Genomic DNA, 27,487 nt, shown 5'->3' on the forward strand with positions numbered 1-27,487 from the left:
CAGGAACCTGGAATGATGGACACACTTCTCCAGCTGCAGGGAGCTGGAAATAGATCATAAGCTGAGACCATGGGGAGAGAGGAGCAGGACCATGTGCTGGCAGGACAATGTGGCTGCAAAGCAGCCAGGCAGCACCTGAGCCTCTTGGTGCTGCTTGTACTCCAAGTCTTGGCAAGGACTGAGCTAATGACAGCTTTACACTCCAGTACAGACACACAGACGTTGCTCTCTTTATGCCCTTTGTATATTCCAGGCCCACTGGACACGGCCAATGCACTGCAGCTCTCCTCTCCCTTTCATAAGTGAAAATTCAATTTAATAGAAACCAGTGTATCAACAAGCAGCAATTATAAATGCACTGTGCATTACACATGAGACTTTCTGTGTGTCTTCATAGAAGTGTTTCATCAGTCCTGAAAAGTCCTCCATGTCTTAGAAACCCATGCTGCTCATGAGACAGAAAATAAGTGTACTGGAGCATTGATACACCTCTAAAAAGAGCAGTCACACCAGAAGCAAGGCTGAAGTTCATCACTACTGCTCCAGAAAAAGCAGGAAAGGTCATTAAAAGTTACTTAAGACAAGTAGCCCATACATTTTTTATTTTTATTTTTTGGATAGGAAGTTCATGTACCCGTGGGCATCCATTTTTTATTTGTAAATCCAATGTGTAATGCTTGCTTTTGTTGATTCCTCCCATTTCCGTCAGAAATTTTCCTTTAGAAATTTGTGTGGTTTAGGAAGTATGATACTTGATTGTGTTGTAGAACACTGCTAGGCACTGTGAGGATGACTCCTTAAATGAGTGATAATATTTTTTAAGAATAGATATTTTTTTCTCCAAAAGTATTCTCTAAAGAAGATCCCACTTAATTTTGAATGGCTCTTTTAAAAAACTAATATTATCCCAAAAAACGAGGCAAAAACCTATAAAGAATTTGAAGTATGGAATTTGAAGTGTTGTCGTCTCTTACTAATTAAGCATCCTGTCCCTAAGTATTTCAGATGTGAATAAAATGCTGTTATTGCCAACACTGAACATCTCTTGCTTAATACAGAACACTTTCAGCATAAAGCCCCCCTGTCCCTCCCAATTATACATTTCATGGCTTTTTCTTTCATCTAGGGAATCCTAATTTTAGAAATGGAACAAATTAAAATGATCTTTTCCAGGTAATATGCTAAATTATTACAGGAACAATAGTTCAGCTCTTATCTACACGTGGAATACATTTATCTTCATAGTGTAGTGAACTTTGGTATTGTTTGTGATATGTGGGCTTTAGGGATCAAAAAGTTTCTTGTTAATACTTTGGAAACACTACTTTGATAAAAAAATGGATTGGAGAAGGACTGAATCATCAGTACAAAGGTATGCAATACAAGTGGCAGAAAGTATAATGGAAGGAAACATCCACTTTTCTAGATCTTTCCCATACTTTTTAAAGCAAAGATTTTTTTCATTGAAAACACTCAAATATTTTCTAAATACTTCGTAAAGTTTAGCAAAGAAGCCTCTTGAACCATGCCCCTCCTCCTCCTTGAAATGTTTAGATTTAAAATTTGTATCATGTTCATCTTCTCTCACTTCCTTTTCAAATTCTCACCTCCATTTTCAATCTCCTTACTGCTAGTTGGACCCTCCTCTTGGCAGGGACAGAGTTCTCAGCAAGGATAAATACTACAAAAACTAAACAATTCTTACATTTTTCTTGTCCTGGCAGAAAACAGATATTAAGGAAAAGGTGTCTTTTCAGAGGCATCTTTAACGCCAGGAAATAACTAAGCACAGTTGTGCTTTCGGTAGCTTTGCATAGGAACTCTCTGGGGAGCACCGGCACAGCACGGCCTCAGTGCTGAATGAAAATGGGCAGCAGAAATCCCAACTATCCCCGAGCAACACCAGCTCCAGTTCCAGCAGCTCTGGGAGAGGCACCCTCAGGAATCCATTCCCACACCTTCCATTGACAAAACCCAGGAAATTAGCTGCAGATTTGTGGGTTTTGTCTCTTACGGGTGTTATGAATTGTTATAAATGACCAATCGAAAGCCAAATTATGAAAAATGCGAAAGGATTTATTTATCTTTTCCCGTGACCAAAATACGGTCCTCAAAACCACCACAGCCAAAGAGACAGCGTTGAGCCCGGAATTGGTACTTGGTGAACCTGGATCCGACCTCCATCGAATCCCCCGTTCACGAGAGCCGCTTCAAGCGGAGATTTTTATACAGTTTATTGTGCCCCAGGCAGAGGAGTCTCAGTTTCTTTTGTAACTCCTCACCGGCTTCTTTTGTAACTCTTCACATTCACAGTTGGTTCTTTCACAGTGCAGAGCTGGACCAATTGCCGCCTCCTGGTTGATAGCCAGCGTTGATCGAATCCCGGGAAGTCGCGTATTTGCATGTATCTTTCTGGTGACTTCGGCTACCTTGATCAATGCTATCAACAGGGCGATCGCTCTTAGGCGGTTTCCGATGACTTGGGACACCGGTGATCATTGCTTTGGGTGTGTCTGTTCTTGGGGTAAATGCCGGTCGTTATCTGACCGACTCCAGGAATTTATTTCGGAGTTTGAATAGACATCCGCCTCTCAGGCTGCTTGTGGTCAGAGACTTGTTTGGATTTCACAATCTTTATAAAATACATTCTTTGATAGCATGAATTATTTCTAACATATGTTACATAAATAATCAGCCAGAAATCCAAATTAATAAATGTGAAAGATTTTATTTTCGTGACCAAAATACGGTCTTCAAAACCCACGGCCAAAGAGACAGCATTGAGCCCAGGATCGGCACTGGGTGAACCTAGATCTGACCTCTATCGCATCAGATGCCCCTCTGTTCAAGAATGCCATTTCCAGCGGGGCTGTTTTATACAGTTTTGTTTTGCTTGAAGCAGAGTTGCCCCAATTTCTTTTGTAACCCTGCATACGTATGAAGTTTTCTTTCACTGTGCAGGTCTGGACAATTGCTGTTTCCTGAGTAGTGGCAGGCTCTGGTCATGTCAGGGGAAGTCGTGTGTTCAGATATACGATATACGTTCCTTGGCGACTTCAGTTATCTTCATTGATGGTATCTACCAAGCGATGAACACCCTTGGGTGTTCCTTGATGGCTCCGGAGGAAGCCTGTGAAAAATGCATGTATTTTATGATTGGCTTTTCACAAATATTAAAATGAATATTATATGTGTTGTGTTAGAAAGTAATGCTGTATTAATTCTCTTAAGTAGTGTGTTAAATATAATTTTAGGCTATAAAAAAATGCTAAAATAGAAACTATGCTATGTAGGATACTTTTTTTAAAGAAAGGACTCGCAGTGAGATAGCAGCCACAGGACACCTAAATTTTTCAGAGAAAAATAAATTATTGCCCTCTTATCAGAAGAAACAAACTCCTTCCTGCCTTGAAGCCGCTGTCAGGATTCAGAGGAAGAAGTTGACACTGACCAGACAGAATCCTGTATTTGAATGGAATTTATGCATCATGTATGAGGTGTATGAATATGCAACAGGCAGTTGTTTTTAAGGGTTAATCCTCTGTTAACAGGTGTCCTTTTTCGGGCTTATGCTGCCCAGAAAAAGGTACCCGGACATCAGTAACTCTTTGTTTCTATTGTCTCATATTGTCCTAATTCAAATTGCCAAATTATTATTGCTCTAATTGTATTATTATTTTTATGACCATTTTATTACTATTAAACTTTTAAAATTTTAGAAACATGTGATTGGCGTTTTCACAAAGCCCATCTCTGCGCCGGCCACGTTATTTTATGAGAAAACGAGGCATTGTTCTCCTGCTGCCACCAAGAGTTTCGTAATTCCAGTGTAGTAATGTGTCTCCAGGTCGCTCGTGGTCAGAGGCTCGTTGGATGTTACATTCTTTTTACAATTTTTATTATATACATTGTCCCCTTAAGCATGAATTACTTTATAACATTTATTAGAGGGGACAAGCTCTGAATGCAAGACAGGGGAGTGTGGGAGCGTGGGAGCGTTTGAGAGGGTGAGGGTGTGAGGGTGTGTGCAGCTACCAGAGCAATGATGAATGACTCCTGTGTGTGGGTGTCTAGCAAGGCTAACAAGTACAGGGGAATTTTACGGCCCGTTTTTTATCTGAACACTGCCAGCCTACGAAGGCCAAGGCTCGTATTTCGAAAGAAGCCCTCCGTCAGAGCGCGGCCTCGCTGCGGCAGCGCTGAGCTGGCACAGCGGCCGACGAGGACCCGCCATGTCGGCCGGCAGGGGGCGGGGCCCCGCGCGGCACAGCGCGCACGCGCGCGCGGCTCGCGCAGGCCCGGCCTCGCTCCGGCCCCTTCTCTCTGCCCTGCCACGTACGGGCGGCGGCGGCCGTGCCCGGGGCTGGACGGGGGGGCTGCACCGGCGGGACGGCGGAGAAGCCAGAGTAAGAGAGCCGTGGCTGCTCGCGGGAGCAGCCGCGTGTGGAAGCGGCGGGAAGGAGGGAGAGAGGGGCAGCTTTGTGTTTGGGGTGAGCCGGCCGCCCCCTCCTCCCGGCCCCATCGTTCCCCGGTGCTAGGGGCGACGCGGCCCCTGGCGGAGGGGCCGGGAGACCCCTGGCGTCCCCCCGGGCGCGGCGGAGGGAGGCGGAGAGCGGCCGCGGCCTCCTGGGCCCGGAGCGGGAGAGCCGGGATCCCTGCCCCTGCTCGGCCCGCTGCTTCCTGGGGCGCCCAGCCACCAGAGCTGCCGGCTCCTCACTGCCAGGCAGGCATTGGCTGTGATTTCTGTTCCCCTTTGGGCTGGGCCTGCCCGAATGGGAACTGAGAAACCCGAAAAGAGCTCTTCTCCCTTCTGCTCCCTCGCGTCACCCCCCGCCTGCCTTGGGAATACTCATGGCTCTCTCTCGTGTGGCGTTTGGGAGGCACTCCTGCTTGCTCGTGTTTCTGTCGGCGTCACTCTAATCCTGAACCCTGTTTTGATCAGAAAAAATTAAAGCAGGAGTGTCTCTCCCTCCCTTGTTTTCTCTGTTTTTCTCTGCTGCTGCGCAGAAAGGGTAGTGAAATGCAACGTGGTCATGAGATGCTGGTTTTAGAGGGGACCCTGAAGTGACTGGCCTAGATTGGGCAATCCCTGTCCACATGCACCACCTAGATTAGTGCATGATGTGAATGGAAGGTGAGCCGGGAGGGGAGGAGAAGTCTGTACCTGCAAAATGCAAGTGGTACACCAGGAAGGTTAGAAAGATGTCAGTGTGGTTCTTATGGAAAGCAGCCTGTAGGCTGAAAGATGGAGACGTAAATGTTTGGTTGCTTCCTCTCTGCCCCAGGAAAGTAGACACTGATTTAGTTAAAAGGCTCATTAGTGTGCATTCTGGATGTGTTCTCTGTAGAACTGTCTCAATGGAGTCATCCATTCAGCTGTGTCACAGTGAGGGAAAAAGCTTTAGTGCTGTGTAATTCAGCAGTTTGAGTATTTAACATAGTTTTCTGTAACAGTATCAAGCAACTGCACTGTTTAGAATCTGTGTCTTTAAATCTGGACACCTTAAAGCAGAAGGGAGAACAGCTAGACCAAAAAAAGTGCATTTATTTTCCTGCTACCTTTTCGTAGTCAGAGATGTACAGCAGGTTTCTGTGGGCAATGTGGGTAAATAAGGCATTACAGTAACTCCTTTCTTGCACGGAGAAACGAACGATACATTCTTTCTGTTGAAAGGCCACAGGAGTTCAGCTGTGTCCACCAAAATGTGTGTATGTTTAGGACTTAGAGATGAGGTTCAGTTATTACTGTTAACAGTTCCTGAGTAGCAAATACTGTAATGCTGAAGAAGCAAAACCAGTGCCCAAGTCTTACACTTAAACAAGGTGAGGGGGTAGCTAAATGAACTCTTTGGTTCAAGCACTCCTAGATGAATTATCTGTATTTATCCAATGCAGTGAACTTACCTGGAGCTGTAGCAGGCTGGGGTGAAAGGGGTGTTATCTTCCTGCCTTACTTATTTCATAAAGTGTGAGTGAGGCATCAGAGAAGTAGTCTCTTCCTGTTCCCCTGCTCCGTGTGTCACAGCAGTCTCACTGTCAGGAGCAGGCACAGCCCTTTGCAAGGGGAGCATTTCCTACCCAGGATGAGGGGAGCAGCTGCCAGCCTTTGAGAACCAGAGTGGCTTGGTGTCTCTTCTGGGGTTTGCTTGTTCTCTCCCTTCATCCTGTGTGTTCCAGTTTACTTCCAGATGAGCTGAAACAGGAGAGCTGGGAAGCCCAGCTTTATGTGAATAAAGGGGAACCTACTTTTTTTCCTCTGGTTAGCAGTGAATCATCTAAAAATCAGATTATGGATTGTTGAAATTGGCTGTGCATGTGAAAGAGGAGTTGCCAGGAGGGTGCACCCATGGGGTCAAAAGGGAGGAGCCAGGGGTGTTCCCTATTGGACTGTTCTGAATGCTAAATAATATCTTGATCTTAGTCCTGGAAAGGAATACATTACTGTTAGGAATGCCATTAGAAAATTAAAAAAAAATGAAATTTTTTTTTATAAAATCAGAAGTCTTGTTTGAGATCTCTTTTAGATGAATGCAAATTCTCCAATACTCAAAAGTATAAATCTGATTGTTACATTGTGGATAAAGCAAGGGCTTTTTCTATTGGGTGTATTCAGTAAGATGTTCTGAAGTGAAAGATTGATGTGAATGGTGGCATTCTAGGAAGTGTGACTGTAAATATGTTTATTTTATTTTCTGATGCAGCTTCCTGTTCCCTGCATTGACAGCGCATGGCGGCTTATCCTAACTCTGCCCTGCAGTGAGGTGGGAAAACTCTCCCATAATCCAGCAGCACTAAACAGACAAGGTAATGATAAATGAATATTTTTGGAAAGCAGATTGAAGAAAATCTGTGGGTCAATACTGTTTTATTTTTTAATGCTTAAATAAAAAAAAAATCACAACAACCAACCAACTTGTGCAAAACCCTGTGCTCTTAAATATAATTTAGAGTTAATTAGGTTGGCTTGATGTGCCTGCAGTCAAGACTCCTCTGTTGCAAAAGCTGAATAATGCATTAGTGAGCATTACCAGTACTATAAACCTCTCAGTTTGATCACAGTGCCTCAGCAGCAAGGTGGCTGTGTTCTTTGCTGGTCCCTTTTCCCTGCAGTTAGGCTGTGTCCACCTACCTCTTCTTACATGTGATGAGAAGAGTTTTGATCAATAATTGCTTGTATCTTTTTGGGCTAAACAAAGGCCTTTGCCTGAAATCTTTGCTTTGTGTTAAGTTAATTACCAACACTCCCAGAAATTTAATTGCAGTCTAAAGATGGCATTATACTCCATCTTTTTAATGCAAAATATTGTCACTGAAAAAATAGAGTTAAATATATAGAGGTGCATCAAGGAGAGTATTAAAGGCTTTAGTGGAGTGTCTTGTTTCTGGTAGGAGAGAATTTTTAGTGCAGCACTTCAAAAATAGACTGACTATAGCAAAATTCATTTTTCTCATGGGGCACTGTGTTATAACATTCTTTAAGGTAAAAGAAAAATAGTTGCATGTCTCTGGAAGTTCTTGTGCAAGAGAATGAACAATGTACTTGCCTGCATGTGGCTTCAGAAATCTTGAGTTGCATATGGGCTGCCTATGGTTTGACATCTCCAGTAGTTGTATTTCAAATGTTAAGATTTCTTTAATTGATCCTTTAAGATCAATTAAGATCAATTAAAGATCAATTAAAGATTTCTTTAATTGATCCTCATTCTTGATCTATTGTTTTGGCCCTGTCCAAAACAGTGAAAACAGGAGGGGACATTTGACTAACTACCTGAATCTCTTTTTGTGGTTTTTTTCCCCTCTTATTCCTTTATTTGAGTAACTTCACTGTAGTTTCAGATTTTTAAATGTAAAGCCTTTATGTTTTTAAATGAGAGATGCTTAATACAAAGTGGTAATGTTTAAATTTTCTTAACTAAAATGTTAAAGATATAACAGAAGTATATGCTGTGTGCTGATAGGAGACAAGATGATTTACTACTCAGTTCGAGCAGTTTTTCACCTCTTAAAACACTGAGAGTAACAGACTGTTGTGACCATTTGTTGAGCCCAATGAGTAGCTAATATGTGGTCTATTGAGCTGCTTTTAAAAGTCTAAAATCTTGGTTAAAATATCCCAATCAAAGTTTTCAAAAATTAAAAAATTGTATATGTTCCTTTCTGGAGAGGAACCCTCGGTTCTGATCATCCATGTGATAAAACCAATGTTTAGCTCTGCACTTCTTTGTTTAGAAAATCATGCATGATTCAGCTTGATCCCCTTAGTAAAGCTGCCCTGGAGCCTGAAATCTTTGAGTTATTTGTTCTGGCAATCTTTTCTTAAATAAAAAAAAGCCATTTGTTCTTTTTCATAATGGGGGGGCATGTAAAAATAATCAAATTGGGGGATAATGTAAAGCTTTAGAACTGTCATCAGATAGATTACAATAACTAACAGTTATTTTCTGAAATGTTCTTAATGTTTTGCTGCTAACAGGTCTGAGGTGATAAGGAAGCCACCATGAATGGGCAGCTGGACCTAAGTGGGAAGCTGATCATCAAAGCTCAGCTTGGGGAGGATATTAGGAGAATCCCTATTCATAATGAAGATATCACCTATGATGAATTGGTGCTAATGATGCAAAGAGTTTTTAGAGGAAAACTTCTGAGCAATGATGAAGTCACAATAAAATATAAAGATGAAGGTAAGGTTTAATTACTGCTGTTGAGGTTTAATTGGCTATTCTTGCTCTGATCTGGTTTATCAGTGGATAGCAACTTTGCCATTCACCTTTTAGAATTGTCCAATGTCACAATGTCACAGGCAAATGCAGGTGATTTCTTGTGAAATCTTTTTGGTCAGACAGTAGAAGCTGTGTTTTCATTATCTCCTGTTATGCTCTCTTAATAGCATTTTCTCTGTTTCTTTCCTGAAATATTTCCTCAATTTTTCTCTCAGAATGTGCACTTTTTGCTGTTGCAAGAAGTTGATTGCAGATTTCTCTTCTGTTCATTCATTTAATCTTTTTTTTTTTTTGAGTTTTCAGTGGTTTTCAAGGTTTAAAGAGAATAAGCATGTATGACCTAACACAAGTTCTGAAAACTTGATCTAAATGGTAGTAATTCTTGATTGTTTTTGTCTATCAGTAAAGATTAGAAAAATAATTTTAACTTGAAAAAAACGCATTAAAAGTTATGTTTCCTCTCTGGGACCATTTGAATCTGTTGCACATTGCTTGTTCCAAAGAAAATATTGATCATAACCTTAAGGAGTTCCACAGAATGAGGAGTGAATGAGCCTTTGAGATGCATAGAGACAGAAAGTTATGATTGGAGGGCTCTTCCTCTTTGAATGTCAATGGGGCATGGATAAGTTACTTAATTTGGGACAACATAAAATGAAACTTGGGATGAAGTGATAAAATCCAAAGTCTCTTGAAGACTGATGATTATGCTGTTGCACAGTAAGAAGTGCCATGTTACTGAAGCATTCAGATTCATTTCTCTTTATAGCCCTAGGAAACTTTAGTGCTGCTTGTGCTGCCTATAATGTCAGCTTTTGTTCACGTATCTAAGCAATAAAATTTCACTTTGAATAGCCTGAGACCTTTTTTTGAGGTTCATGAAGTTTTTGAGATGCTGCTTATCAAAATTGTAAGTAGTGTATGTCTTGGGTCTTGACCAATATTTGGGTTTTGATCTTTAGTTAGAAAGAGCTCAGTGGATTTGTGGTTGTTTTGTTTTCCCTCTTACCACATTTTTTTCACTCTGAAATGAGAAAGGTGAAAGGAGATGGAATGCTTTTTCATTAGATTAAATCAAGTTAGTTACTTTGGTCTTTTTGCATTCTTACCCATGCTTTAAGTGTGGTCATTTGGGGGTTTTGGTGTGTACTACTCTGTTTTATTCAAAATAAGATAATGATGTATGATGGAGACAGTAATTATAGTTGCATTCTTTGGTTGTCTTTCACAGTCTAGACACTTCCTGCTTTCACTTTTAGTTTTGTTTGTCTCAGAATTGTATTTTGTTTGCATGACCAGGTTTTGGTAGTGGGGGGGCTACAGGGGAGGCCAAAGCCAGGCAGCTCCAGGACAGACATGCTGCTGACCAAGGCTAAATCAGTCAGACATGGTGGTAATGCCTCTGTGGTAACATATTTAAAAGGGGGAAAAAAGTTATGGCACAGATGTAGTTTTGGCCAGAGAAGAGAGGAGCAAGACTACATGAGAGGAATAGCTCTGCAGACAAAAAGGTCAGTGGAGAAGGAGGGGCAGGAATTGCTCCAGGGTGGAGTCACAATGGAGAAGTTTGTGGAGGAGTCTCCCATGGGAGGGACCCCAGGCTGCAGCAGAGGAACCATAACCTTTGTTCCCTGTGCCTCTGCACCGCTAGGGAGGAAGAGATAGAGCTGGAAAGGAAGGAGGGGTTGAAAGGTGAATTATCCTGCTTTGATTTTGACTGGTAATAAATTCAGTTAATCTCCCCAAGCTGAGTCTGTTTTGCCCATGAGGGTAATTGATTTGTGATCTCTTCCTGTTCTTATCTCATATCTTGTCCTTAGTTCTCTGTCCTGGCCACTTGTGGAGGGGAGTGATGGAGTGGCTTTGGTGGGAAGCTGCCATCCAGCCAGGGTAACCCACCACACAGAATGTACCACTACTCCACTGGGATTTCAGTGTGTGCTATGCTAGCTGATCATCACTGCTGTAAGCTGTGTGGTAGCTGATCATCACCACTCTGAACTAATAAATGTTCTTGCTGTCAGAGTTGTGAGTGACCAAGAAAAGGTTAACAAGGCTTCAGTTTGCTTGTTATATGAGAGCTGTTACATCCTTAACTTCATTTCAGCTAAGCTAAGATTCTTCTTTAAATCCATTTCAATCATTAGATGCCTCGGATAAGGTATATAATAGATATAATAATATATACATTGTAGCAATTTCTGTTTTGTTCTTTATCCCTGCAGACCTGCAGGAATGCTTGTCTGGATCTGTTATGAGGAGATAACCTTAAACTGCTCTAACAATGTCCACTTCTTCCATAACCTCCACCTGTGTCTTCTCTGAATTCGTATGCAGTCTTTCAGTGTTTCATCTACCCCTCCATATTCCTACATGATATTTAGGTTATGTGGTGCTTTTATTAATTACCAGAGAAAAGAAGCCTCAGGTTGAATGCTGCTTTGTGAAGTCAAGTTTTATCTTCAAGCTTTCAAACTCCTGAGCTAAGGAAATTGCTCTGCTAGATGTGAAACAATTTTCATGTGCTATTTAAAGTTGTTGAACACACATAACCCACTGTCAGCTAAAAAACCTCAGCCCCAAACAAACTAATGAGGACTGTCAGCAGTGAATTTGTGTGAATCAAAGAGTAAAATTGCATCTTAAACACACCAACTTTTAGCAAGTTACACTTCCTAAAAGGCCCTATCGAGCCAATAACAGGAACTTTGCTTTTTTTAAGTTATGCTTGAATTTAAAACAGGGTGTCATGTGAGATTGGCCTTTTTGCTCTTGCTCTGCATTACCTTGTAATAGAAGATTGTTTATTCTTGCTGCATGTATTCAAGCTGCTGTGCTAGTCAGTAATCTCAGCCTTTGGTAAATGTACTAGAGTGAAGGAAAACTACATTTTGATGTAGTGGGGTTTTTTGATTGTGTAGGGTTTTGTGGTTTGTTTTTGTTTTTTCAAAAATCGACTAAATGAGAAATAAAAGGGTGGATAAGCCTAATAGATAATGAAGCTTAGTAGATGAGGAAACAGCTGGCAGGGGGAAGGAATGAGTCAGATTTCTAATGTCATGAACACATCATGGTGATGCAGCATTAATGCTGAAATACTTTGCAGCCCAGTGGTTAGTTTAAGGGAGTCACTTATTTATGGAAAGAAAAAAGTTAGAATTGGCATGACAGAGAATGTGGTACATGGGAAATTGTAGAGAGGGAAAGCAGTGTCCCTTGTAAAAATGAGAAAGATAAATTCCTAAAATAACAAGATTGGAAGGGAAAATAAAGGAAAGTGTTTTATTTTTCAACAGAAAATAATTAACATTGTGTAATTCTATCTGTGTCATGGTAACAGGAATTAAGTTTCATTGGCATTCCTTAAGATGAAGAGGTTTTTTTGCTATATCTAATATACTTAAATTGTCAGAGACTTCTATGGCTTGACATATACCTTATGAATCCTAGATTTTACTCTACTTGGATAATAATTTGATGGCTGTCAATAGGAATCATAAAACTGACTTTATGCATCTAGCAAGATTCTGTACTTGGTGCTTCTCAGCCTTTTTTTTTCCCGCTAACAAAAGAATTTGCTAATAGAAAATTTGTTCATTATTCTTAATGCCTTCAACCTAAAGGTTAAAATAGGTGAGGGAGAATGAGGATGGAATGATCCCAGTTCTTTTGGGTGACATTAATCCATGTAAGCCATGTGTGTTGATGTGCATTTTCATGTGCAGGATAGACTGCTAAGAGCATGCATCTTTGTTCAGGCAGTGAATCTGACTGTTGGCTGGTATGACAGAAGGATGCTTTGCCAATTTTATAGATTGTTAAGTAATTATAATTTATTGTGTTACCTGATGATAAGGAATAGAAGGGCTTTGTGTTAAGGCACTGATGGGTTTTGGTATCAGCATTTAGGAAAGGTTATTGAAAGCTAGAGAAAGTGTTGAGTTGGAGGGAGCACACACCTCATCACACCCCTCTTTACTGCCATAGTAAAAAAAGACCTGTTTAACTTTGATAAAGTCTGATTGTCCAAGTCCTGTTCTGGATCATAATGGCAGACAGGGACACTGAGCTTCCTCTTCTGGCATTGGTGAGATGGCACCAGGGAGGCTGCGTGGCTGTGCTCACTTTTAATGTGTGCACTCCAGGACAAAAAGAGCTTGGAAAAGCTGCAGAGGGGTCTGGCAGGGTGTGCTGAGGACAGGGAGGGGCTTTGTGCAGGTGGGAGCATTGGAGGGAGCCGGGCTTATTCACTGTGCTGCAGAGGGGGCTGAGGGCAGAACCAGGGGAAAGGGAGTTGCAATGTGAGCATTGTGACCACTGAGTGCAGTGTGACCATCGAATGTGAACAATTTGCAGTAGCACCAGATGGCAGCAACCAGAAATTGCAGTTTGAGAGGCTGAGCGTGAGTTATGGCCAGGAGGGCAGTGTGTCACTGGAACAGGCTGCCTGGTGGGGTTTGGAGCCCTTGCTTCTGGAGACTTTTCAGTCTCTACTCAGAGAATCCCTGACTGGTACTGCTATCAACAGATGTCTTTTGAGATTGTGAAAGTGAAAACAGAACATCAAAAAAACCAAACTTGGGAGGCAGCACTATTTCTTTCAGGAAAACTTGAAAATTATTTAATATGCCATCACTTTATTAGTGTTTGTAACTTCATTTTGTTAGAAAGCACCTTCTTTGGAGACTGACAGGCACTGTGAGGTGTTACTAATAGTACTTAAGAAAACCTTCCTTTGCAGAGATGTTACTTGTAGTCAGGGATGACAAAATTAGAGTATGTAATTCTTCAAATTCTGAGCTGTTTCTACTTGATGTCATGTGTTTTATTACTATTCATACTGAAGCATTATTTTCTTTGAAAATTTTAACTATAACTTACAGTTTGCCCTTGTCACCAATGTGTGAGGAATTTATATACACTCAGAATTTTTGGGCAGCAACCTGTAATTGAAAACACCTTCCTGTGTTGGTCCACAGAGCCCCCTTGCTACAGTGTTTTGTGGAGGAGCCTGGGCAGCCTGGAGTTGGCTTTGTTCCAAGCTCTGTGGCATTTATCTAAACACTGTTGCTTTCCGAGGTGAAACTTCACTCGGTGGTGTTTCACCTCAGTTATGAAACTGCTCAGGCAGGAAGTGTTCCTGCTATCCCTTGTGCCAGTACACATTTCCCTGATAATGTGCTCTCACTCTTTCCTTTGCACTGCTTAGCTTGGGTTCATTTAACCTATGAATAACCTGTTGAACATGTTAAACACTAGAAAATCTGTCCTGCCAAAGACAGTAGTCTTGTTTTAGTTGTGATTTTGTTGAGTAAGCAAAGATAGCTTTCCTTAACTCAACTTAAAAATTGAGAGACCAGACTTAATGGAAATTTGGTATCTCTTTTGGAGTTTATTATGATTACAGGTGATCAGTGCTTTGTGCATAGCCCTTTGTATCTTAAGAATAAATGATCCCATCCAGTTCTAATATAGTTCCTGGGACAGATGGCAATGTGCAAATTCATTAGGATCCTCTGACATGTAACATAGAAGAAATCCATGCCTAAGAGTTATGACTTGTAAAATTGTGTGGAAAATTCCTGTTTGAGAGAAGTTTTCTGCTAACTATTTTGGCATCTTCATGTCTTCATACTTGTGAGTTAAAGCTGAGAGAGATCTTTGCTATTCACTTCTACATATTAACTTTGTTTTTCAGCAAGGGAATGATAATAGTCTTGCAACTCATGTTCTGAATATATACCTGAGGAAGTGTTCTAGACATTTGAAATTTTCTTTTGGTTTTTAAAAACTGAATTGGGTTTGGCTTGTGCCATTTATCTGACTCTTGTCTGTTCATGAACAGCACAGTTCTGGAGCCACTTAGTGTAGGCATTTCATTTATAACTGGTAGCGTCATTCTTCCTGGTGTTGGACTTCATGACCTCTTAGCTCTAATATTTCATCCTGAATGGAAACATAAAAGAATGATGAACTATATGGAACATCAATGGGCTAATGTCAGAAGATTCCCTTCTGGAGCCATTCATGCTTCTGTCTTACCTTCTGTGCACAATTTCTCTGCACGCTGATTCTTGCACTAAAATAATAAACATTTTTTTCTAGCGAATTTACAATCAAATAGGAAGGTTATTTTTGAGTAATGAAGGAACTATTTCTGTCCTGATGTGAAACTCAGTAGTCATAGGCTGTGATTTTAATGTAACTTTTTTGTCTTCTTTTCAGATGGAGATCTTATAACAATTTTTGATAGCTCAGATCTCTCCTTTGCAATTCAATGCAGTAGGATACTTAAGCTGACATTGTTTGGTAAGTATAGAATACTGTGTTTTTCTGTTTCTTTTAAATAATATTTATTAAAATTCAGGCAGTGGACTTCACTGAGAGGTACAAAATACTTTAATTGTCACCTCAGAAGGTGAAGAAAATTCAATCAGTAAGTTGGTATTGCTGAGTTAATACATAATACCTGTTTTCTCAATGTTTTTCATTAAACTTCCAAACTTAAATGGAAACTACTGCTTTTTTACAGTTGCTCAAAGTGTAAAAAGCATTGAAGTATTTGGCATGTGTGCATATACATGTGATCAGTGGTTCTTTCTCCCTTAGTGCCCTTTTCCATGTTCTCTCCACTCTAGCATTTGTGGGGTTTTCTTCACAGGTGCATGAGAATTTGAAGCTGACACTTTATCTCACAGTGGTGCACTGCTCCAAACTAGTGTTAGGTGTTTGGAGTTGAATAGATGTTAATGTTTATCATTTAGCTTTTGTGCAAAAGTTCTTTATTTTCAAACTACCATAGATAACTTAGCACGTAGTTCCAAGCCTTTAAGTTGGACACTGACCTTATTTCAGAATTGCAGCAGTGTCGTGTGGACTGCGTTAGTTCTAAAGGGACACTTTCCAGAGCCACTGCCTCAGTCAGGGTATATTCAGGGAAATGAGTAAACAATGCAGACACTTACTGTGGATTTTGATACTTTTAGCTTTTCCTGAACTGAGATTATATTGAAGGAACAGTAAGCTCTAGAATGAGTTCTCTGTGTGGACTGAACTCTGTCACTTTAAACTTGGCAAAGGACGATGATGCTACAAGCAAATAAAAGTTGGAATTTTTTTGGTCATCTTAAAGTGGATGTTCCTACAGTGTTAAGTTGATCTAATTGCTGTTTTGCAGTGAATGGCCAACCAAGACCCCTAGAATCCAACCAGGTGAAGTACCTGCGCCGGGAGCTGATAGAACTTCGCAATAAAGTCAATCGTTTGCTGGACTGTTTAGAGCCGCCAGCGGAACCAGGGCTCTCCACTAACCTGCCTGAGAGTGGTAGGCAGCCTGGCAAAGAGCTGTTTGCTTTGATTTGCAGAGTGGTGTGCTGTTTAACAAAGTGAAATATGGATCATTTTTAATTGTTGCTTGATGGCCCAGAACTTAACTTTTAATGCTTTAGTTATTTCAGAGACAGAATTTTGGTTTGATGTATCTAGAGTAAAGCCCTGAACTAACTTAGGAATAAAACTTCAGAATCCGAGGTTTTGTTGCAATGTATGAGAACACTGTAACTAACACCTGTGAACTCCAGCAATGTCTTTTGAGGGCTTTTAGCCAAATTAATAGTTTGTTGTTGCTGAAGAGTTCTTGCTCGCAGTTGAGTAGTCCCTCTGCTTACTTTGGGCTAGCTCTGGTGCTTATCTTGTGTTGCTAAGCAAGTTTGATTCACTAAAACAGTAAGAAGTGAATTCAGCAAAAATTATATCCACTTTTTTTGCCAGGTTAGGAAATTGAAACCACACATTTTGCGCTCAGACCAGCATCAGAGCTGTCTCAGGGTAAGCAGCACGAGGGTGCAGGTAGGGGTGGGAAAGGATTTTTGGGGGAGGGCAAAATGGGAAAGAAAGTCTTATTCTCACAGTTTTGAGGCATTGATCCCCTAGCTTAGGGCAGTTGTACTGCAAATGCAAAATTTGTACTGTATCTCTGTGTGCTTAACTACAGAGTTTAGGTAAGCTGGACACAGAAATAATGACACAAAGCCATGAAGTACAGTGCTCTGAGTAAAGAGGTGAACTGAGAACATCAGCCTGCCTTTTAGGAAATGTTGCTTTTGTATTTGGACTTTGACCTTTTATGGTTTTGTTGCTTAAAAAAATCCCAGCCCTGTTCCTACAATTCATGCAATTTGTAATTTCAGTGGAATACCATGGATTCTGGTTACAAACTACTTGGAAGGAGGTTAGAGTGATGATCTAAGAGTGTAAACAAAACTAGCCAGTCTGTATCTATCTGTAGTTGTTTGCTTTTAACAGAAAATGTGTAACTCTTAGGTAAGGCATTTCTGAGCAATTCAGCTACGTGTATAGTTGCAAAGAGCTCAACTTCACCTGTCAGCTTAGGAAAGATTAGTGGAGAAAGGTGGAGTACAAACCAGAAACTGCAGATGATAAAACACCATAAGTTGGAACTATGATGTATGTTTTCCTAATTTTGGATTCTTTGTGGCCAGTTCATTTGTTTGAAGCAGGAGCTTTGTGCCTGTCATATATGATATTGATAGTCCACAGTGTTAGTGTATCTTTAAGTAAGTGTGAAAGAAACCCAAGCTGTGTGATCCCTCCCAGTTTGAGATCCATCAGTGGTTATTCACAGCTATCCCAAGGTGCACATTCCAACAGTCACGTTTTGGAGCCCCCGAATGCGGTGTTGCGATTGCTGCGGTGCAGTGTGTGTGTGTGCTGGTGTCTCAGTTCTGGAGAGCTGGTAACCGCGCGTTTTGCTTTGTAGATGCTGTAGATGGTAGGGACGAAAAGCCTGCTGCTGCTGACGCTAATGTTAAGCCATCCACTCAAGTTATAGCAGCGAGCATGTCTGCATTCGATCCGCTAAAGAACCAGGATGAAATCAGCAAGAATGTCATGTCAGCCTTTGGCTTGACAGATGATCAGGTGTCAGGTAAGGACGTGGCTGGTGAAAAGGAAAGCTAAGCCTGTTCATAATCAATTGCTCCAGTTTTGATTTGTCACAAAGCATTTGTATGTTGGATGTATTAAGCTGTGTTCTGTGTTCACTGTGTCTTCAGAATTCTAAAACTTGCTGTGTTAAGGTGTTGTGTCTATGTGCTAACTTTTGTGTACAAAATATTGAAATGCTGCTGTTGATTTTAGCATTGTGCTTTAGCTTAGAGTACAAAATGGCTTCATTTAAAAAAAATTTAATTACTGATAACTGTTGTGTGGACTAACTTAATTGGTATCTGTCAATGATAGTAGAACTCACTGCTCTCTGCTTTAAGGTTTGATCTTGCAGTTCATGTTTTTGGCTTGTGCTTCTGCTCTTTGGGTCATTCAGAATGTGTTGTATGATCCCACCTTTTCTCTGTTTCATTTTAGAAGTAAATAGAATGAACGTTTTTACTGTTAACAATGGAATAACATCCTTGTCTGAATTATATTTATTTTTGAAGATCTGAAGGACTGCTGGCCCTAGTAATAGAATGCTAAACATATGGAAACTGACTATACTAAATGAATGCTGTCAACTTGAGACAGGGTAACTGAAGCTAGAAAAGCAGTGTTGAATGTGATTAGGAGTGTGATGCAGAACTTAGGGAAGTGATTTTGCACAGAACCTGTGCAGGCCTGGCAAGGTTTAGTGGTTCATTGAAACATGAGAATAGAACTCCTGTTAGCTAACAGGATTTGTGTACTCTCATCTCCAGAGCAAGTGAGTTTATATGATGTGTGAAGTAATGATACAGATGAGCAAACCAGTATGAACTGGAGGTCATTCTCCAGTATGCCTGCCATGGCAAAAGTGGGGAGTAAAAGTAATTCATCTGCACTACTGTGACTGTGCAGTATCTAAAGTTGTACCCACAGACAGTGGCTGACTTCAATATGAAGTACAAGTCTGTGGACCAGGCCTGTTGTGTGATCTCTTCCTCCCTGGCACATTTTGGGTATTGTCACAGCATGGTTCTTTCACAGACCAGATGAAAACTTGCAGTGGGCTAGCTGAACAAGTAAGCAATAGCAAGTGAAGCACAACTGGCAGAAAATTTGAGTTATTTTTTGAATGAGTGGTTTTGATCTGTGATATTTCAATATTTGTGTCTCCATAATTCTTCTGAGAGAGGGAAATTACTTGACCATTCTTTGAATGTGCAAAGAACTCCACAGAGGACCATTTAAGCAGGGTATAAGAAATCCCATTTCTAAAGCTGTAATCCTGCAGTTATGTATATAAATGCAAATCAAGCAGTAGGCAGATTTAATTAACTTTCTCCTAATAAGGTTGTAATGAAAACACAATCAGGGGCTTGTTGGATGCATATTTATAATGTGTAAATATAACTATCTTAAAATTAAACATGTATTGGCAGCAGTTCTAGTACTTGTGCTTAAATTTGAAAGTAGTATCTCTTAGCATTCATACAGCTGGAAAGATCCAGGTTTAAGCTCCCTAGTTTCTAACAAAATATTTTGCATTAAATTGTAGTATATTTGTTCACATGTGTGTTTCAGAACTTCTTACTAATGTAGAGAAAATTTGAATTCCCAGTTTCCATGCTGTCTTTGGGTGTCAGCTGGAATATTTTCAGAATTAGCAGAGCAGACAATTGCTTTTGGACTAAAGCCTGCCATATCCTGTCTGGGAGTGTGATTTTAACACTTCTTTGGAGGTTTTCTGTTCACATGCTATTTGACTAGCAGTAAAACACTTTGTGGCTTGGTCCATGTGTTTCACAGCAAGATGCTAATCCATTTGGATAGCTCCATTCAATCTTTTGCCTTTCCTCCAGATAAGAAAAAATAGGTAAGTGCATGTTGTGTCCAAATGTGGCAGCTCCTCAGTGTGTGTGCGTGCAAGGTTAACACTTAAAGCTGTTGAAAAAAATATGCTGTCATGAAGAGTTTTATCTCACAAATGAGTCAGGTTCCTCAGAAGAATGAAATCTGAGTGACCTAGAGATAGGTGGAAAATTCTGCCCCCTCTGCCTGCCCCTCCCAATATTTTCAAATGAAAGTTTAGGTGTGTAAATACACACGTAGTTTTAGCTTGGGTATGACACACATGTAAATCTGAAGTGGAAAAAACGTTAAAAACATTGCAAGGGAGGGATCTTGTATTAGAATTTTTTAATTGCAGCTTGGTGTTCATTTCACATACTGTATTTTGTTCTTGCTCCTCTAGGACCGCCCAGTGCCCCTGCAGAGGAGCGATCAGGAACGCCGGACAGCATCGCTTCCTCCTCTTCTGCAGCCCATCCCCCTGGGGTCCAGGCACAGCAGCCCCCCTACCCCAGCCCGCAGCCACAGACAGGGCAGGTGGAAGGTAAGCAGCGTGCTTTCCTACTGTCCAGGATGTGAAGGATGTTGTCTGATTCTGCCTTGAATTAGCAGAGCCAAAGTGGACAGCAAACTGCCGATCCATGTGTGCCCCTCGGCAGAGCAGCTTTTGTCCTTGCTGGTCCCTGCAGAAACAGCAGGGGGAGCAGTGGCTCCGTTTGAAAGGGCGGGTGGTGTGACACGAGAGGATTTTTCATGGTACTGTTTTCTGCTTGCATCTGTGCCCTTGTCATACACTGTGTGTTGTGTCAAGCTTTCACTCAACTCAGTTTGTGGGCTTGTCTACTATGTATTAAAACTGTTGTTTACTCAGCATTTCTGTCTAACAGACTGGAGCTAGTATTTCATTGCTTCCTTTTTGTGCATGGCTCTGTGCTAGTCAAGTTAAACCCTATAACCATCTTAAATACATGGTAGTTCCTTATAACTCCTGAGAGCTGAGCTAGCTCTCCTTTAAAGTTAAGGTCTTAACTGACATTCAATTTTGTTTGCACTATGACATTAAAAAAGTTATTTAACTTCTTAAAGTTTATGTATTCTGAGGTTTCCTACATTTGGGCATCATTTTTCTGGTGCTTTTTTCTAAGTGCACTGAGCCTTTAGACCTTCACACTTCTGCATTTAACTGTGTGTGAAATAACCTGCTTTGTTTCTTCTTCCTCCATATGAAGAATAATATAAAATTGTTTCTGTGCTGCTGTAGGCACAAGTGAGAGCCCCCTGATGCTTGCTTTACTGATGCTCAGACAAGTGTGAGATGGTGATCACAGTATCCACAGTCACTTGGATTGCCTTGCCTGAAGGGAAATTTTGATCTAGCACAGCATTTGAACAGCTGGTACTTATGTGTAATATTTAAAGAGATAGGAATACTGCTGGTTGAAGTGGAGCTTATGAAACACTTATTTTGCTGCTTTCAGCCTTTTCTTGCTTATTAGTCAAGTGTTATAACATAGCAAGAGACATCTTTGTAGCTTAAAGATAGAGCAGTTTGGTGTTTATGTATAAAAGTTACTTTTGCAAAAAAGGGCTCCAGGTTCTTCTGTTGGCAGCCAGAAAACCTAATGTTCAGAAACCATATTCTCAGCTACTAAACTTGCATTTTATGAGTTTAATTTTTTACTTTAGTTTAATACAGTAAGGTAAGAAGTTTTAAGTGTTGCTGTTAAACTGGAACTGAAACCAAGAAGTGAAGCACTTAAAAGCACTAGCAGCACCAGCTTGGAATCCTGTATGGCTGCTAACACCAGGGAAAGGAAAAATATTTGTTTCAGTAAAACTCATCTTACTTGGGGAGAAGATGTTATCTAGGCTTATGTATCAGAGTAGATGTGTGATTTTTCTAGACTTGGGTCAAGGAAAGTGTAGTAGCAGCAAGTACTAATTATAAAGGGTATGTTCTGTAGCTTTATGTAGTTTTTATTACTGCTACTGCAATCTTTTAAGTATTGATTATATTTTCCTCACTCTGTGGTTCAGTCTTTGGGAAGAGATCAGAAGTAACTTTTGTCCTTGTTCATTAGAAATTAGAGATACATTGCTCATGCTGTGCATGGTGTGTATGTGGTAAACAGCAGTCTCTCACCAAAAGCTGGATAGTGCAATTATCAACTCTATTCCAAAGTGTTCAAAGACTTTTCTTTGAAACATGGAGTAGTTTTTTATACTTCACTGAGATCTGATAGCACCTCAGTCCAGGGGTAATGTGGGGGCTTGTGCTGTCCCCCCAAAGCCATAACCCAGCGAGAAGTTTGGGTAGGTTTTGATTGTTAGGTTTTCAACAGGATGGACTCACATAAATGGCTCTGCTGGTGAACAGCAGGTTCTGTTAGAAACTAGTTTGGAAACTAATTTGAAATTATTAGTTCATTTCATAAAAAGCCCAAAATTCCCCAAGCTGTGCTTCCCCCACACACTTTCCCAGTACTTTGAAGATTGAAGTAAACTGGTGATGCCAATCATGTGTCAGTCATTCTGGTGTATCAGGGTTTATTTATTAATGGCTTTCTCTGCTAGTAAACTCTGTGATGATTGTGATTTGATATTCACATGTAGCAACCTAAGAACCAGTTACCTCACTTCTGTGTGGATACTACTGAAGGGCTGCCTCCATTGAGAAGTTTTCAGCATTCACTAATTTGAATTAAATTAATCCAGCAAAGATGTTCTGTACAGTGCTGTGTCTGCTTTTCTATCACTAAATTCAGTCCTAAACACACATAAGAAGCAATTATATCCAGATGTGGATGCTTTTTTAGTCTTTGCTGAAATATATGTGAAATTGTCCCATAAGCACTTCATGGTCTTCTAGGGAAAAGAATGTTGTGTGAATATATGTAAATGGTCTGGATTCTGAATCAGACTAAAAGTCTTTTTCAGTGCACGGGAACAATGGCAAATGCTGGCAGACCTTTCACTGCAATAAGCACTGCTAAGTACAAAACCAGACATCAGTGCTGTAGCTCATCTAGTTTTCAGAGTAAAAACCCAGGGAAAGAAAAGACTCTGTGTCTGAGGGCCCAGAGTATCCCTGCCTGTATTCATGGCTGTAAATTAAGAATGTTTTTTAAATGGCACTAGAGCACCTCTCTGTTCCTCACTAACACCTCAGCCCTGGAGCAGACAGCAAACCTTCTCAGAAACCCTTGGTAAAAGTCCATGCTGTTTCTTTACTATCCCTTTACCTGGGATTTCCAGCAGGTGCCAGTGTGGTCTCTGTATTAGCCTGTAGGACATATCCCAAGATAGCCAGCCTGCTGGTTATTCTCCCAGAACTTCCCCATGTCAAATGACCTTCAGAAAGAGAACTTTCTGAGTTTCTGATTCTTAATTATCAAGCTAACAGACTTAAATTATTTTCAAGACTTGTGTTTTGCACTCATCATCCCACAATAATTGCACACCAAATAATATTTTAAGTTACTGCACCTGTATAAAGTATTCTAAACACCTTAGTGTGAATATAAAATACTGTTAATTTCAGCTGCAAGTAATACAGATTAAAGAAGAAATTAGGAGTTACTTTAAATCACTGTGGACAGGGGTCTGTCTGGGAGAACTTGGAGCAGTCAAGTTGCTTTTGTCTCTGTGCAGCTCTGAACATAGAGCTTACAGTCTATTTATACAGTCTGCTGATCTTTGCAGAATGAATAATAGTACAGTAACACTTCATAATAGTAAAGTTTCCATGTCTGCTTCAGTTCAGCTAAGCTTTAGTTTTGGCAGATAATTGATTTTGTTCTTTGACTGTGACTTTCTAGATTGAAGAACAGCAGAAGCATAAAGCCTCAACAGGACCCATAGGTTGTGTAAACAAATATTCTGCATCTTCTGGCCAAGAAATTGAAAACAGTGAATGTAGGAAAAATAAGCATTGGCTCGGACTACCAAGCTTAAGAATATATGGTTTTATTTTTGCTTCTGGTGTATACTGCTGGGTCTCTTAAGAAAACTTGGCAATGCTAAGAGATGGATGTCTTATCTGGAAAATGTGGTCAGCATAAATAATGTACCACTTGCTTACAGTACTTGGTTGCAGAAATGCTCTTAAAAAGCTAATCTAAACAGACAATCTGAGGACATGTTTAACTTTTGAAGTACTTAATTTACAGTGTACGTTCTGGAGCAGTTATGAAGATGTTTAAAGATTCCTGATCTGTTACCCACCAGAGCAGTGCTAGCTAAGATGGCAGATTCTGGCAGCCTCTGAAAATGTGCAATAGTAAGCCTCATGTAGCTCTTTAGATAAACTTCATTTAGCCAGAACAGCGTGTTTCAGAAACGACAGTCTGTACTTTGATGTCACTGGGTTTGTTTCTGTGCTGTTGGACTGTCATGGACTGTTCACTGTGATGCACCAGGGTACTGGGCTTCAATGAAATGCGTTTTTAATCCCTAGGTCAGATGTATCAGCAGTACCAGCAGCCTGGTTACCCTGCTCAGCAGCCGCAGGCTCAGCCCCAGCAGCAGTACGGCGTGCAGTACCCAGGTAAGCAGCTCTGCAGCAGCAGCTCCTGCAGTGCCCCACCCTGGCAGGCTTCATTCCTGACTCTGTGGGGCAGCCAGGGTGCTGAGCTGCCCACGTGCCTGTGTTCCTTATGGGAGCTGGCACAATTCAGAAACTGCCAGGAAGAGAGCGCTGTAGCTGTTTAAATTGTTAGTATGTAGTCAGAGTTCAGTCCTGCTTGATTGTGACCAAAGGCAGACCTTGTTGCAAATCAGCAGAATGCCTTGTTAAAAAGGCAGGCAAAATGAATCACCTGAACGGTGAGCAGCCTTCAGGATTATATTCTGCAGTCATGGGATTCTAGCAAGTAAGTGACTAAAGATCCCAATTTAGCTTCCTTAAATATCAAAGATGTCTAAAGATGGCCCCTATTTCATGTGTCTAGAATGATCTCTGTATGCAAAATTTACTGGTGCAAACTCTGTAGTTGTCATTCAGTAAATCCTTGCCTAATAGACATACTGTAAATCCCAGAGAAACTTTCAAGAGATAGTTTTTCTTTTTTAGTTTTTGATTTTGCTGATACCTTAAGTAAAGGTGCAAGTAGACTTTCAGCAGAAGAATATTTTAGTGCACTAGAGGTTTATGTGCAGTGAAATATGAAAAGCTAGCTTTGGTGTATACCCAAAATAAACTTGAACTCAGAACTTTCAGTTCCTTTAGGAGCAGCTGGCATCTAGGAATGCATAGTATATGCCAGGAATGACAGTCCCGATGAGGTTTAGGGATGAACCTGTTAGAGTAGATTCTGTAACAAATTGCATTTTGCTTAACAATTTTAGAAAATGATACAAAGCATTTATCATTCCTTGTTTTAAAAAATCCTCCTTAAACTAAACAAAAGACTCCCATTAAGTGACTCAGAGCCAGTGTGACCTTTTCTTGGTGCACAGTGGGAGTGCATCACTTTTTATATAGATGAGAGGGTTTGCAGAGCTCACAAAGAAATTCCATGCTTAGCTTGGATAAGAAGCCTAGATTACTTGGACTGAAGGTTGTGCCTCAGACCTTGTTCCTGTGCACTGTGTGAGAGCTCATTGGTTTGAGTGTTTAAATGAAATCTTGTTATCTGCAGATTTCTCCCCACCACACTGGTAATTAGAATACAGAGACAGATGTACTGAGGTTATAATTTCAGAAGTAGCAAGGCTGTTGGAAGTAGAAGGGTCTGTCTGACACTCTAGGCTTAAAAACTGAGTGAGGAAACAAAGGAATTCCAATCTGCTTTCTAGACATATCCTACCATTGTCTAATCCATTATTTTACTGATGTTCCTGTGAAAACCCTAGCGCAATGTGAGTTTTGCTTTCCAACATCATTGTCAAGTATGAATGAAATGCCACCAGAAACTTCCTGGGCACCTCTGGTTGTCATAACTAATCACAATATCTTCAGAAACAGAGTTTGCTTTGAGGACTTCTTGACAGCAGAGATGTCAAGTAGAGATGGAGATGTTGAGTCATAGGATCTTTTTGTTTGTGTTGCTTTAGTTCTCATGAGTATTGTGTCTCCTTTCAAACCCATGTCTCCCCAAGAGCAGGATACCTTCCCACTCTTGTAGATCTACTAGGCAACAGTGGCTATTTATTCATGGGTGTAAAAATGGACCCTTCAGAGGTTTGTCTCATGAGTAAATTTTGATCCCAGTTTCAAGGTGAGTTTACTGCAGTGCATTCTTACCCTTGCTCTTTCCATTTAGGGCTGTGCAATTTTAATAATTTGTGTGTCTGGTGTTTAATGCTGACAGGATTCCAGTCACTGGAGAGGTTTCATTGCAAGTAGCTGCAGGTGTGTTGGATAAAAGTAGCTATTTCTTCATGAAAGGACTTTGTTCCATTTTAAAATTTCTGAGAAGAGAAATTCCCTTTGGAAGCTAGTGTTATACAGAAAAATCAAATTTGAGACGTGTAAATGGAAGTTTTGTGCTCAAGTGTTTTGTTCTACATAACCTTTTCATATTTACCACTAAGGAACTGAAAACACCTATGATTTCACCAATTATTTTTTTTAAATATAAAACCCTGAGAGTATTGTCGAGACAGTTTAATTTGGAGGTTTTATTTGGGAAAAGGATTGAATTTTGCCTCATTTGCCAATGAAGACTTTATTTTTTGTGTGTGATATTTAGGAAAAGACTACTTGCCTTTTTTTTTTATTTATTTCTTGTCAGTCACAGGAAAACTGTTTTATTGTAACTGTTGTCAGTGTGCTGTGCTGCCGCGGTGTGCACCAAAACCCCGGCCGTGCGCTTATGTGAGAGGCAGGAAAACTCGCAGTTCACGCTTGATTTGCCTTTTCTGTGCTTCCCGCATCGTTTTGCGTTTGTCGCTGTGAACATTAGGAACAGCAGGTCTTTCTGCAGGCACCCGGGCTCCTTAGCGTCTCTCACGCCACCCTGCTCTCTGCCTTTCCAGCAGGCTACAGCCAGCAGCAGCCCCCGTCGCAGCAAGCGCAGCAGTTCCCGGCCTACAGCCAGGCGGCCGCCCCGGCCCCGGCCGCCGCCTTCCCGGGCCAGGCGCAGCAGCTGCCGGCGCAGCAGCCGCAGTACGCGACGGGCAGCTTCCCCCCGCAGCCCTACACCACGCAGGCCTCGCAGCCCGCCGCCTACAGCGGCTCCCAGGCGGCCCCGGGCACCTTCCAGCCGCGGCCCGGCTTCACCCCCCCGCCCGGCAGCACCATGACTCCCCCGCCCAGCGGGCCCAACCCCTACGCCCGCAGCCGTCCCCCGTTCGGGCCGCAGGGCTACACCCAGCCCGGGCCCGGCTACCGCTAAGGAGGTGCCCGAAGACAGCGACTGACGCGTGCGATTCCATCCCGACAGACTCCAGAATTTTTAATTGAGATTCCAAAACTGTAATGAGGCAAAACTATAGCTGTTAATTAAATTCTGCTGGGGGGAGGGAAATGACCAAATCTTTCCTGCTTTAAATTGTATTCGCTTCCTAGTTTAATTTGGGGCTGGGTGGTTTTTGGAAAACACTACTTAAATGTCTGTAAAGTGATTGACATTCTAGCTTGCCTTGTCTGAGGGATATGAAGATACTAGTTGGAAGTTTAGCCCACTTATCAGGCTTGTTCTTACTAATACCATGATGTACTAAATTAGATTCATTCTGGAGGTCAAACTAGATATGATGTATTATAAATTGTAATGTTCACATGGAAAAACTAATAAAAACCCTGAATCTATTAAATGCCTGATCTTGATTTTAGAAGACAAGTGTGCTAAGACCAGTGTGCATGCTGGGTGCAGAGATTTGTGGTGAAGAGCAGCGGTGCTGGGGTCTGTAGGAGGAGAGGCAGATTGCTGGGTGTGGAAATGGAGAGGTGCTGGGACTGCAGCTGGCTTGCACAGAGGTTTCACAGCAGGGGCTGGTTTTGTGCTGTCTGCTGTCATTAATTGTCAAGTGACTCTTTT

The 27,487-nt window shown here is 41.2% G+C and overlaps 1 protein-coding gene across 5 annotated transcripts; it reads left to right on the forward strand.

Moving 5' to 3' along the window:
• The first annotated feature begins 4,297 nt into the window (after positions 1-4,297).
• Positions 4,298-27,263, forward strand: TFG (trafficking from ER to golgi regulator). Of its 5 annotated transcripts, none has more exons than XM_063148144.1 (9): positions 4,300-4,406; positions 6,702-6,804; positions 8,474-8,681; positions 14,946-15,029; positions 15,898-16,044; positions 17,500-17,667; positions 19,909-20,049; positions 23,962-24,051; positions 26,484-27,263. In XM_063148144.1, the coding sequence occupies exons 3-9, from the start codon at positions 8,498-8,500 to the stop codon at positions 26,840-26,842; spliced, it is 1,173 nt and encodes a 390-aa protein (XP_063004214.1). In that variant the 5' UTR covers positions 4,300-4,406; positions 6,702-6,804; positions 8,474-8,497; the 3' UTR covers positions 26,843-27,263. The 5 variants fall into 5 exon arrangements, with proteins under 5 accessions (XP_063004218.1, XP_063004214.1, XP_063004216.1 ...); XM_063148146.1 differs by having other exon boundaries at positions 26,487-27,263; XM_063148145.1 differs by lacking the exon at positions 4,300-4,406 and adding an exon at positions 5,116-5,134.
• The last annotated feature ends 224 nt before the right edge of the window (positions 27,264-27,487 follow it).

The sequence above is a fragment of the Melospiza melodia genome, chromosome 2 (assembly GCF_035770615.1).
Source record: "Melospiza melodia melodia isolate bMelMel2 chromosome 2, bMelMel2.pri, whole genome shotgun sequence".
NCBI lineage: Eukaryota > Metazoa > Chordata > Aves > Passeriformes > Passerellidae > Melospiza > Melospiza melodia.